The sequence below is a fragment of the Oncorhynchus tshawytscha genome, unplaced genomic scaffold (genome assembly GCF_018296145.1).
Source record: "Oncorhynchus tshawytscha isolate Ot180627B unplaced genomic scaffold, Otsh_v2.0 Un_scaffold_2590_pilon_pilon, whole genome shotgun sequence".
Classification (NCBI taxonomy): domain Eukaryota; kingdom Metazoa; phylum Chordata; class Actinopteri; order Salmoniformes; family Salmonidae; genus Oncorhynchus; species Oncorhynchus tshawytscha.
This window is the reverse complement of record NW_024609800.1, coordinates 532501-545000: the sequence shown is the minus strand read 5'-3', so window position 1 is coordinate 545000 and position 12500 is coordinate 532501. Positions and strand designations below refer to the sequence as shown.

Sequence of the window (12500 nt, the reverse complement as noted above, 5' to 3'; positions counted from 1 at the left end):
GACAGACAGACAGACAGACAGACAGACAGACAGACAGACAGACAGACAGACAGACAGACAGACAGACAGACAGACAGACAGACAGACAGACAGACAGACAGACAGACAGACAGACAGACAGACTAGCAGTATAAAGAGACCAGGCGTAGGAAGGTATGACTGAATGGGGCGGGACTCAGATACTCAGACATCCAAACAGTCTCTGAAGGTCATCTAGGCTCCAATAAAGTTGTGATAAATTCGGTCGGCCTTAATATTATTTACCTGTGTCTGCGTCTGAGTGCTCGGTCACGTGATGTTGTGACTGGCACACACACTCCAGGTGGTCTTCTAACCTGACCAAGACCTCCTTCAGCTTGGGTTTCCTCCGCACATACTCCACCTTGGCAACCTGAAAGAAGGGAGGGAGAGAGAGAGAGGTTAACAACACTAGCACAATAACACCCTTTAGGCTCGTTTAGGCTTTTCCTGTGTACCCTTCATTCACCTTTCACTCTTTCTCCATTGGCTAACATCAAGAGAGATGGATGAATGAAAAGAAAGAGAAAGCCCTGCTCCCTCCTCCTCCTTCTCTAACGCCGAGAGGCACAGCCACCGTCATCTCCCTCTGTTTGATGTATGACAGCAGCATTCCATTGGGGCTGATGTATTGGTGCAGCGTTCTATGGCCTGGTGATCAGGTGTGTCAATATTGAGCAGAGGCTCAAACGATAGGGAGGGAGGAGGGAGTGACACGCACCATGAGGCCCAGTGTAGGTTCACCCTGGCTGGGGAGAAATGTTCTTTTCATTTTGATTGATTGATTGATTTTATTTTTTATTAAAATCGCAGCAACTCCCGTACGGACTCGGGAGAGGTGAAGGTCAAGAGCCGTGCGTCCTCCAAAACACCAACCTACCAAGCCACACTGCTTCTTCACACAATGCCCACTTAACCAATGTGGACACCTGGCAACCGTGCCAGCGAGCACTGCACCCAGCCAGCCACAGGAGTCGCAAACCCTCCCCTAACTCAGACGACGCTGGGCCAATTGTGCGCTGCCCCATGGGTCTCCCGGTGACGGCCGGCTGCGACAGAGCCTCTCTAGTGGCACAGCTAGCACTGTGATGCAGTGCCTTAGACAACTGTGCCACTCGGGAGACCCAGGGAGAGTAGTTTGAGAGGTCCACCCTGCCTGACCTGCACCCCTACCTCATCTCAACTAATTTAATGTAGCCAAGCCTAACCCTTGCACTTAACCCAACCCAACACTATCCCACACAGCCAGATCTTACACAGACCTCCACCTAAACTTCCATTCAATAACTCCACCAACCGAACACTATGCCACACAGCCAGATCTTACACAGACCTCCACCTAAACGCCCATTCAATAACTCCACCAACCCAACACTATGCCACACAGCCAGATCTTACACAGACCTCCACCTAAACGCCCATTCAATAACTCCACCAACCGAACACTATGCCACACAGCCAGATCTTACACAGACCTCCACCTAAACGCCCATTCAATAACTCCACCAACCCCAACACTGACTCCCCACCACCCAGCCACTTCAAGGGGCCTGTGACGTGGGTGTAGTTGGGCTGTTGGGTGGATGTGTAAAATGGCGTTAGGAGATGCCTCTCTCCGATCTCTGATCTGAAGGCCAGGGCAGGTACACAGACACACCCTGGGCCTGGGCCACATGGAAACAATATATCAGGCTTCTGTGCTCTTCCTGGTCATGGCACAGGACAGGATATTGACCAGCAATCTCCTCACGCTTTCCGGTGTTATGAACAATGCTGTTATGCAGCCAGGACAGCTCACACACACACACGCACACGCACACACACACACACACACACACACACACACACACACACACACACACACACACACACACACACACACACACACACACACACACACACACACACACACACACACACACACACATACACACACACACACACACACACAGATGGGAGAGAAGGAGAGTTCTTTCTCAATCCCATTCTGGCCTCCAGCCAGGTCAAGCTCTACCCAGTGAATTAGTCACACAGACCAAATAATACACCATTCTGATACTACATAACCTTGTAATGTTTGGGCCCTGCAATGACGTGACGTCTCGGAGACATAAGCCCAGGGTGAGACAGAGACGTAGGCTGAGCTGGACACAGAGCGGCCAGAAAGAGGCTAGGGAGTACACAGCATCCACTATTCAGCATCCTTCCTTTGAAACAGTGTCTTTTAGAAAGGGAGGAAAAGGGGGAAGATGAGGGATAGAAAGAGAGAAAACAGGGATAGAGGGAGTGAAAAGGAGGTTAAGTAGCAGAGGTATGCCGTGGGTAAACAGTGGACAATGGTGTCTGGACGGCAATCATAATGGTGTGTGTTTGCTCTTATCTCCGGTCTGAAGCAGAGGGTGAGAGGGCCTGAGCAGACACTGAGTAGGGGAGGAGAGAGAGAGGGAGAGGGAGGGGGAGAGGGCCTGAGCAGACACTGAGTAGGGGTGGAGAGAGAGAGGGTGAGGGAGGGGGAGAGGGCCTGAGCAGACACTGAGTAGGGGTGGAGAGAGAGAGGGAGAGGGAGGGGGAGAGGGCCTGAGCAGACACTGAGTAGGGGTGGAGAGAGAGAGGGAGGGGGAGGGGCCTGGGCAGACACTGAGTAGGGGTGGAGAGAGAGAGGGAGAGGGAGGGGGAGAGAGGGGAGATGGGTATAAGAGAGAAGTGGTGGGAAGAGAGGAGGGAATGGGTGAGAGAAAGAAGAGGGAGAGAGAGTAAGAGAGAGAAAGAGGGGGTGGAGGGGGAGAGAGGGGAGATGGGTATAAGAGAGAAGTGGTGGGAAGAGAGGAGGGAATGGGTGAGAGAAAGAAGAGGGAGAGAGAGTAAGAGAGAGAAAGAGGGGGTGGAGGGGGAGAGAGGGGAGATGGGTAAAAGAGAGAAGTGGTGGGAAGAGAGGAGGGAATGGGTGAGAGAAAGAAGAGGGAGAGAGAGTAAGAGAGAGAAAGAGGGGTGGAGGGGGAGAGAGGGGAGATGGGTATAAGAGAGAAGTGGTGGGAAGAGAGGAGGGAATGGGTGAGAGAAAGAAGAGGGAGAGAGAGTAAGAGAGAGAAAGAGGAGGTGGAGGGGGAGAGAGGGGAGATGGGTATAAGAGAGAAGTGGTGGGAAGAGAGGAGGGAATGGGTGAGAGAAAGAAGAGGGAGAGAGAGAGAGAGAGAGAGAGAGAGAAAGAGGGGGTGGAGGGGGAGAGTTGCACAACTGAATGCATTCAACCTGTGTGTCTTTCGCATAAGTTTGCAGAGGTGGGAGGTTTTAGATTTGTGTACATTCCGCGGACCATGTCATTTTGGGGTGGGTTGTGTGTGTTTAGGGGGGAGTCTTTAAAGGAGGGGGACAGCACACTGAACGTGATCATGGGTAGCATTAAGTCTCATTCATACGTAACCTATTAAACTCGGTCTACTTCTGTTTAATCCTCAAGGACACTGGTGACTAATATAGGCCTGATGAATCGATAGTGTTTCCTGAGCAAAACAAGCCAAAGGAAACCCAGTGCTTGTCATTAGCCAGTGTGTGTGACAGTGGAATCAGAGCTGGATGCTCACAAGGGCTGCAGCTGTCTCTGTGCCCGGCTCCGCTGCCGTTGGTTACCAGAATGTCTAGGGGGTCAGGGGTCGGCCAATCAGAAACAGGGAGAGTCAGCGGTGCCTGACAGTTACTACTGTGGCGGAGCCTAATGACTAATGATACACGCACACACAATCACACAAACAAACACACATTGGACAAGAGGATAAAGTGATGTGTGTGTGTGACAGAGAGGCCAGCAGTAGGTCTGTTACTCAACACAGCAGGGTTAAAGACACACAGAGCAGAGCAGCAGCTAAACCCTTCCCTCCTCTGAGTGTGTGGCTGTTTTTTAACTTGTCTCCACCAGTGAAGTTACATACTCTCCCTCTGCTCTTCCCAGTTTGTCAACAGCAAGTGTTCTCTTGTTTAGTCACTGTCTTCCTCTACACTTCCCATCTCCTCCTTGTCAGCCTGTCTGTGTCCCTGTCACCATGTCAGTCTGTCTGTGTCCCTGTCACCATGTCAGTCTGTCTGTGTTCTGTCACCATGTCAGCCTGTCTGTCCCTGTCACCATGTCAGCCTGTCTGTGTCCCTGTCAGCCTGTCTGTGTCCCTGTCAGCCTGTCTGTGTCCTGTCATGACACTTTCTGACTCCCCAGAAATATTGACATTCATAGTAAATTCAACCCTCCTTTCATTGAACCCACTCAAGTCCCGTCTCAGAGCCCACCACCACAGCAGCTAGACACACCATAGAAGACCCCGTGGTGCAACCGAAGGGGCCCCACACACTCTATATATAAATCATCAACCTCTAAACTCTGTCAGAAAGCCGGGCCTGGGAAAGAATCCCGGTCAGGTTATGGAATGATATCCGATCCGGCCAGAGAGACAGAGCAAGGAGGGTTTAAAGGGTTTATCCCAGTCTCTCTCTCCCGGTCTCTATCCCATTCTGTCTCCCAGTCTCTCTCCCAGTCTCTCTCCCAGTCTCTCTCTCCAGTCTCTCTCCCAGTCTCTCTCCCAGTCTCTCTCCCAGTCTCTCTCCTAGTCTCTCTCCCAGTCTCTCTCCCAGTCTCTCTCCTAGTCTCTCTCCCGGTCTCTCTCCTAGTCTCTCTCCCTGTCTCTCTCCCAGTCTCTCTCTCTAGTCTCTCTCCTAGTCTCTCTCCCAGTCTCTCTCCCAGTCTCTCTCCTAGTCTCTCTCCCGGTCTCTCTCCTAGTCTCTCTCCCTGTCTCTCTCCCAGTCTCTCTCTCTAGTCTCTCTCCTAGTCTCTCTCCCAGTCTCTCTCCCAGTCTCTCTCCCAGTCTCTCTCCTAGTCTCTCTCCCAGTCTCTCTCCCAGTCTCTCTCCCAGTCTCTCTCCCAGTCTCTCTCCCAGTCTCTCTCCCAGTCTCTCTCCTAGTCTCTCTCCCGGTCTCTCTCCCAGTCTCTCTCCTAGTCTCTCTCCCAGTCTCTCTCCCAGTCTCTCTCCCAGTCTCTCTCCTAGTCTCTCTCCCTGTCTCTCTCACTAGTCTCTCTCCCAGTCTCTCTCTCCAGTCTCTATCCCAGTCTCTCTCCCAGTCTCTCTCCCAGTCTCTATCCCAGTCTCTCTCCCAGGCTCTCTCCCAGTCTCTCTCCCAGTCTCTATCCCAGTCTCTCTCCCAGTCTCTCTCTCCCAGTCTCTCTCTCCCAGTCTCTCTCCCAGTCTCTATCCCAGTCTCTCTCCCAGGCTCTCTCCCAGTCTCTCTCCCAGTCTCTATCCCAGTCTCTCTCCCAGTCTCTCTCCCAGTCTCTCTCCCATTCTCTCTCCCAGTCTCTCTCCCAGTCTCTCTCCCAGTCTCTCTCTCCCAGTCTCTATCCCATTCTGTCTCCCAGTCTCTCTCCCAATCTCTCTCCCAGTCTCTCTCCCAGTCTCTCTCCCAATCTCTCTCCCAGTCTCTCTCCCAGTCTCTCTCCCAGTCTCTCTCCTAGTCTCTCTCCCTGTCTCTCTCCCAGTCTCTCTCTCTAGTCTCTCTCCCAGTCTCTCTCCCAGTCTCTCTCTCCAGTCTCTATCCCAGTCTCTCTCCCAGGCTCTCTCCTAGTCTCTCCCCCAGTCTCTCTCCCAGTCTCTATCCCAGTCTCTCTCCCAGTCTCTCTCCCAGTCTCTCTCTCATTCTCTATCCCAGTCTCTCCCCCAGTCTCTCTCCCAGTCTCTATCCCATTCTCTATCCCAGTCTCTCTCCCAGTCTCTATCCTATTCTCTCTCTCCAGTCTCTATTCAGTCTCTTTCCAGTCTCTCTCTCCAGTCTCTATCCCAGTCTCTCTCTCCAGTCTCTATCCCAGTCTCTCTCTCTCCAGTCTCTATCTCCATTCTCTATCCCAGTCTATATCTCCATTCTCTATCCCAGTCTATATCTCCATTCTCTATCCCAGTCTCTATCCCAGTCTATATCTCCATTCTCTATCCCAGTCTATATCTCCATTCTCTATCCCAGTCTATATCTCCATTCTCTATCCCATCTATCCCAGTCTATATCTCCATTCTCTATCCCAGTCTATATCTCCATTCTCTATCCCAGTCTCTATCCCAGTCTATATCTCCATTCTCTATCCCAGTCTCGCTCTCCAGTCCCTCTCTCCAGTCTCTCTCTCCATTCTCTATCCCAGTCTCTATCCCAGTCTCTATCCCAGTCTCTATCCCAGTCTCTATCCCAGTCTCTCTCTCCAGTCTCTCTCTCCAGTCTCTCTCTAGTCTCTATCCCAGCCTCTCCCAGTTCTGAAGCCGATTGTCCTGGCTGGGTTAATTGGGATTTCCCCCGATGGGAGTGCCGGAGCATGGAAAGGAAAGTTTGGGCTCGGCGATCCAAGGAAAACAAGGCTTAGATGTGGATGTGCACCACGGGTAGTTAGGAATGGGAACAACATCGCAATAAAGGAAAATAAATAAGATTGGGGAGGAGGGGGGAGAGTAAGAAGGGAGGGGTGAAGGAGGAGGGGAGAGTGGGGGATATGCAATTCATCTGTCACAGGATAAATTAAGTGGCCGAGTCCCAACACCAGACACCAGACACACAGACATCAGACATACAGAGGAAAACCTGCAACCCCCTTCTAACCCTGCTCATTGTGAGCTACAAGGGGGGTATAAGGGGCAGAGAAGGCAGGAGGGAGATAGAGGGGGCTGTCTCTCTATCTGTCTGTCTGACAGTCTGGTTTTAATGGAAAAAGGGATAGGTTCCCTCCTCCTCCGTAAAGGGTGATCCTCATGAGGAACTCAATGACCAGGGCTTTGAAAGTGATGGACAGACAGGCAGCAAATCCCCCAACGCTTTCGACTCTGAGAAGAGGGGATTTATGGGTAGATGGGGGGTTATAAGGGGTGCTGAGGGGGGATTAGGGGCAGATGAAGGGTTATAAGGGTTGCTGAGGGGGATTAGGGGCGGATGGAGGGTTATAAGGGGTGCTGAGGGGGATTAGGGGCGGATGGGGGTTATAAGGGGTGCTGAGGGGGATTAGGGGCGGATGGGGGTTATAAGGGGTGCTGAGGGGGATTAGGGGCGGATGGGGGTTATAAAGGGTGCTGAGGGGGATTAGGGGCGGATGGGGGTTATAAGGGGTGCTGAGGGGGATTAAGGGCGGATGGGGGTTATAAGGGGTGCTGAGGGGGATTAGGGGCGGATGGAGGGTTATAAGGGGTGCTGAGGGGGATTAGGGGCGGATGGGGGTTATAAGGGGTGCTGAGGGGGATTAGGGGCGGATGGGGGTTATAAGGGGTGCTGAGGGGAGATTAGGGGCGGATGGGGGTTATAAGGGGTGCTGAGGGGGATTAAGGGCGGATGGGGGTTATAAGTGGTGCTGAGGGGGATTAGGGGCGGATGGGGGTTATAAGGGGTGCTGAGGGGGATTAGGGGCGGATGGGGGTTATAAGTGGTGCTGAGGGGGATTAGGGGCGGATGGGGGTTATCAGGGGTGCTGATGGGGGATTAAGGGTGTGGGGTGAAGAAAGGAAACAAGAAGAGCATTTATCATAGGCACGCAGGCAGGAATGCCAATGGAAACCAATGGGAGGGTTGAGAAAAAGCACTTGATTTCTTCATACCAGTCTCTCTCTCTCTCTCTCTCTCTCTCTCTCTCTCTCTCAGCTCCCAGTGTGTCACCAAATGTGTATGTGGAGATCGTCTCGACCGCAGACTGTCTGCCTCTCCTTCCTCCTGACACCAAGTATGACCATCATCAAATATCCAACATCAAAGCGTCCAATAAGAGATTTCTCCTGCATTCCTTTCCATGTCCTCACACCAGAACTCACACACCGTACCACCTCACACAAGATGCTTTTCATGTCCTCACACCAGAACTCACACACCGTACCACCTCACACAAGATGCTTTCCATGTCCTCACACCAGAACTCACACACCGTACCACCTCACACAAGATGCTTTCCATGTCCTCACACCAGAACTCACACACCGTACCACCTCACACAAGATGCTTTTCATGTCCTCACACCAGAACTCACACACAGTACCACCTCACACAAGATGCTTTTCATGTCCTCACACCAGAACTCACACACCGTACCACCTCACACAAGATGCTTCCCATGTCCTCACACCAGAACTCACACACAGTACCACCTCACACAAGATGCTTTTCATGTCCTCACACCAGAACTCACACACCGTACCACCTCACACAAGATGCTTTTCCCATGTCCTCACACCAGAACTCACACACCGTACCACCTCACACAAGATGCTTTCCATGTCCTCACACCAGAACTCACACAACACAAGATGCTTTCCATGTCCTCACACAGAACTCACACACCGTACCACCTCACAAGATGCTTTTCCCATGTCCTCACACCAGAACTCACACACCGTACCACCTCACACAAGATGCTTTCCATGTCCTCACACCAGAACTCACACACCGTACCACCTCACACAAGATGCTTTCCATGTCCTCACACCAGAACTCACACACCGTACCACCTCACACAAGATGCTTCCCATGTCCTCACACCAGAACTCACACACCGTACCACCTCACACAAGATGCTTCCCATGTCCTCACACCAGAACTCACACACCGTACCACCTCGCACAAGATGCTTTTCATGACTTAGGCTGTGACTCAATCTAAACTAAGAGTACTCCTACTGATAGTAGTGGAAATTGGAAACCACTCTTTGCCAGAAACCAGAAATGAAGAGTAAAACACTCTCCAAGAAAGGGAGGTGAAATTATCAAAAATTATAGACTAGAAAATGTAAACAAGGTGGTAGAGGGAAGGATATAGAGGTAGAGAGAGAGAGAGATTGTTTATTTCACTTTTGTTTCTAGTCTATTTCACTTGCTTTGGCAATGTAAACATATGTTTCCCATGCCAATAAAGCCCTTTGAATTGAGTGAGAGAGAAACAGAGAGAGCGACAGAGAGAGCGACAGAGAGAAAGAGACAGAAAGGCAGACAGAGAGAGAGGAAGGGAGGGAAGGAGATGGAGACAGACAGAGAAAGAACAACATAGAGAGAGGTAACGAGATAGAGGTGAAGAGGGAATGCTCTCCTTTGTCATCAATGGTAATTAGAGCTAGGTAAGAGTGGTGTTTATATGAAGTGTTTGGCCTGACAGTGGTCTGACAGGTAATCACTACCCTGTCGAGGTTCTGTGGGCACAAGTATGGAATGACAGCGAAAACACCCCATATTACCTTGTCTTTATCTTTTCATGTTTTCTACCATTCTGATGAATGTCCTGTGGACTGAAATGTTGATGGGGTTTTAAAGCAAACTGGAATAAAAATGCTACAGATTTTAGTTTAGTCTATCCCATAGAGAGAATAGGTACATATGTTGGATCTTAATTTGACCAGTTTCTCAAAGCAGGAAAATTATCCTGCAGCAACAGGAAATGTGAATTATTGTGTGGATTATAATAAATTGTCATTTTTGTTGAGGCTGATAGATTTTCAGTTAAGGCAAATCAAGTCTGACATTTTAAAGTAGAAATTATAAACTTTAGAAGCCTTTTTAAACCTCTAATACACTATAAATGTGCATTTCCTGCTGTGCAGAATAAATCCTGCAACAACAGGGTGATCCAACATGTAGTGGCGAGGAGTGTAGTGGTGTAGTGTAGTGGTGTAGTGTAGTGGTGTAGTATAGTGTAGTGTAGTGGTGCATTTCCTGCTGTGCAGAATAAATCCTGCAACAACAGGGTGATCCAACATGTAGTGGCGAGGAGTGTAGTGGTGTAGTGTAGTGGTGTAGTGTAGTGGTGTAGTGTAGTGGTATAGTGTAGTGGTATAGTGTAGTGGTGTAGTGCAGTGGTGTAGTGTAGTGGTGTAGTGTAGTGTAGTGTAGTCTAGTGGTGTAGTGTAGTGGTGTAGTGTAGTGGTGTAGTCTAGTGGTGCAGTGTAGTGGTGTAGTGTAGTGGTGTAGTCTAGTAGTGTAGTGTAGTGGTGTAGTGGTGTAGTCTAGTGGTGTAGTGTAGTGGTGTAGTCTAGTGGTGTAGTCTAGTGCTGTAGTGTAGTGGTGTAGTGTAGTGTAGTGGTGTAGTGTAGTGTAGTGGTGTAGTGTAGTGGTGTAGTGTAGTGGTGTAGTGTAGTGGTGTAGTGTGGTGTAGTTTAGTGGTGTAGTGGTGTAGTGTAGTGGTGTAGTGGTGTAGTGTAGTGTAGTAGTGTAGTGGTGTAGTGTAGTGGTGTAGTGTAGTGGTGTAGTGGTGTAGTGTAGTGGTGTGGTGTAGTGGTGTAGTGTAGTGGTGTGGTGTAGTGTAGTAGTGTAGTAGTGTAGTGGTGTAGTGTAGTAGTGTAGTGGTGTAGTGTAGTGGTGTAGTGTAGTGGTGTAGTCTAGTGGTGTAGTCTAGTGCTGTAGTGTAGTGGTGTAGTGTAGTGTAGTGTAGTGGTGTAGTGTAGTGTAGTGGTGTAGTGTAGTGTAGTGGTGTAGTGTAGTGGTGTAGTGTAGTGGTGTAGTGTGGTGTAGCTTAGTGGTGTAGAGGTGTAGTGTAGTGGTGTAGTGGTGTAGTGTAGTGTAGTGGTGTAGTGTAGTGGTGTAGTGGTGTAGTGTAGTGGTGTGGTGTAGTGGTGTAGTGTAGTGGTGTGGTGTAGTGTAGTAGTGTAGTAGTGTAGTGGTGTAGTGTAGTGGTGTAGTGTAGTGGTGTAGTGTAGTGGTGTAGTGTAGTAGTTTAGTGTAGTGGTGTAGTGGTGTAGTGTAGTGGTGTAGTGTAGTAGTGTAGTGTAGTGGTGTAGTGTAGTAGTGTAGTGTAGTGGTGTAGTGGTGTAGTGTAGTAGTGTAGTAGTGTAGTGGTGTAGTGTAGTGGTGTAGTGTAGTGGTGTAGTGTAGTGGTGTAGTGTAGTAGTTTAGTGTAGTGGTGTAGTGGTGTAGTGTAGTGGTGTAGTGTAGTAGTGTAGTGTAGTGGTGTAGTGTAGTAGTGTAGTGTAGTGGTGTAGTGGTGTAGTGTAGTAGTGTAGTGGTGTAGTGGTGTAGTGTAGTGGTGTAGTGTAGTGGTGTATTGGTGTAGTGTAGTGGTGTAGTGTAGTGGTGTAGTGTGGTGGTGTAGTGGTGTAGTGTAGTGTAGTAGTGTAGTGGTGTACGGTAGTGGTGTAGTGGTGTAGTGTAGTGGTGTAGTGTAGTGTAGTGGTGTAGTGGTGTGGTGTAGTGTAGTAGTGCAGTGTAGTGGTGTAGTGGTGTAGTGTAGTGGTGTAGTGGTGTAGTGGTGGTGTAGTGTAGTGGTGTAGCGTAGTGGTGTAGTGTAGTGGTGTAGTGGTGTAGTGTAGTGGTGTAGTGTAGTGGTGTAGTGTAGTGGTGTAGTGTAGTGGTGTAGTGTAGTGGTGTAGTGTAGCAGTGTAGTGTAGTGGTGTAGTCTAGTGGTGTAGTGTAGTGGTGTAGTGTAGTGGTGTAGTCTAGTGGTGTAGTCTAGTGGTGTAGTCTAGTGGTGTAGTGTAGTGGTGGTGTAGTGTTGTGGTGTAGTGTAGTGGTGTAGTCTAGTGGTGTAGTGTAGTGGTGTAGTGTAGTGGTGTAGTGTAGTGGTGTAGTCTAGTGGTGTAGTGTAGTGGTGTAGTGTAGTGGTGTAGTGTAGTGGTGTAGTGTAGTGGTGTAGTGTAGTGGTGTAGTCTAGTGGTGTAGTGTAGTGGTGTAGTGTAGTGGTGTAGTGTAGTGGTGTAGTGTAGTGGTGTAGTGTAGTGGTGTAGTGTAGTGGTGTAGTGTAGTGGTGTAGTCTAGTGGTGTAGTGTAGTGGTGTAGTGTAGTGGTGTAGTCTAGTGGTGTAGTGTAGTGGTGTAGTGTAGTGGTGTAGTCTAGTGGTGTAGTCTAGTGGTGTAGTGTAGTGGTGTAGTCTAGTGGTGTAGTGTAGTGGTGTAGTGTAGGGGTGTAGTGTAGTGGTGTAGTCTAGTGGTGTGTTCCCCAGCAGGGCTGGGCTCTGGGACACTGATAAGCACAGCAAACAGAATGGGCCTTGACACCCTTTAAAGCAGGAAGAGTCACAGAACACATGCAACATGTAGGTAACTAACATCAAACAGACCACAACTGGGTTCAAATACTATTGGAAATCATTTTATATACTTTAGCTGTACTTTATTGAACTTGTAATGGAACCAATAAAAATGTCCCAAAAGTGCAAACCTGGCACTCAAGGCAGGCTAAAGCAAACACTCAATGTATTTGAAAGATTTCAAATGTATAATATTTGAACTCAGGTTTGATAGAGAGAAACAGCTTTAAACTCTGAGGGTGAGAGCAAGAGAGAGGATGAAGTCAAAGCAGAAGTTCAAAAGGGAGGACAGGAGACGAGGAGTGGAAAGGAGGGATGGAAATGAAGAAAGAATAAAAATACATTTAAAAAAATGTTGAATTACATTTCTTATTTCAGCAGATGATTTCCAGACGGTCCAGATCTGGCCCAAGTTCTAGAATCTGTCCAGCTTCATGGTCTCCCCCCACACACACACACACACACACACACACACCAACCCTCAC

General features: G+C 49.4%; 1 protein-coding gene across 4 annotated transcripts in view; it reads right to left on the bottom strand.

Annotated features, from left to right (window-relative positions):
- Window positions 1-12500, bottom strand: part of LOC112236162 (platelet-derived growth factor subunit A-like) — a 40528-nt gene that overhangs the window by 4723 nt on the left and 23305 nt on the right. For all 4 annotated transcript variants that reach the window (XR_006082876.1, XR_006082874.1, XR_006082875.1 and 1 more), the window contains one exon: window positions 265-391. Coding sequence is in view for 1 of the 4 variants with exons in the window: in XM_042318310.1 (XP_042174244.1) it covers window positions 265-391 (127 nt within the window). In the remaining 3 variants the exon portion in view is untranslated. The remainder of the gene's footprint in view (window positions 1-264; window positions 392-12500) is intronic.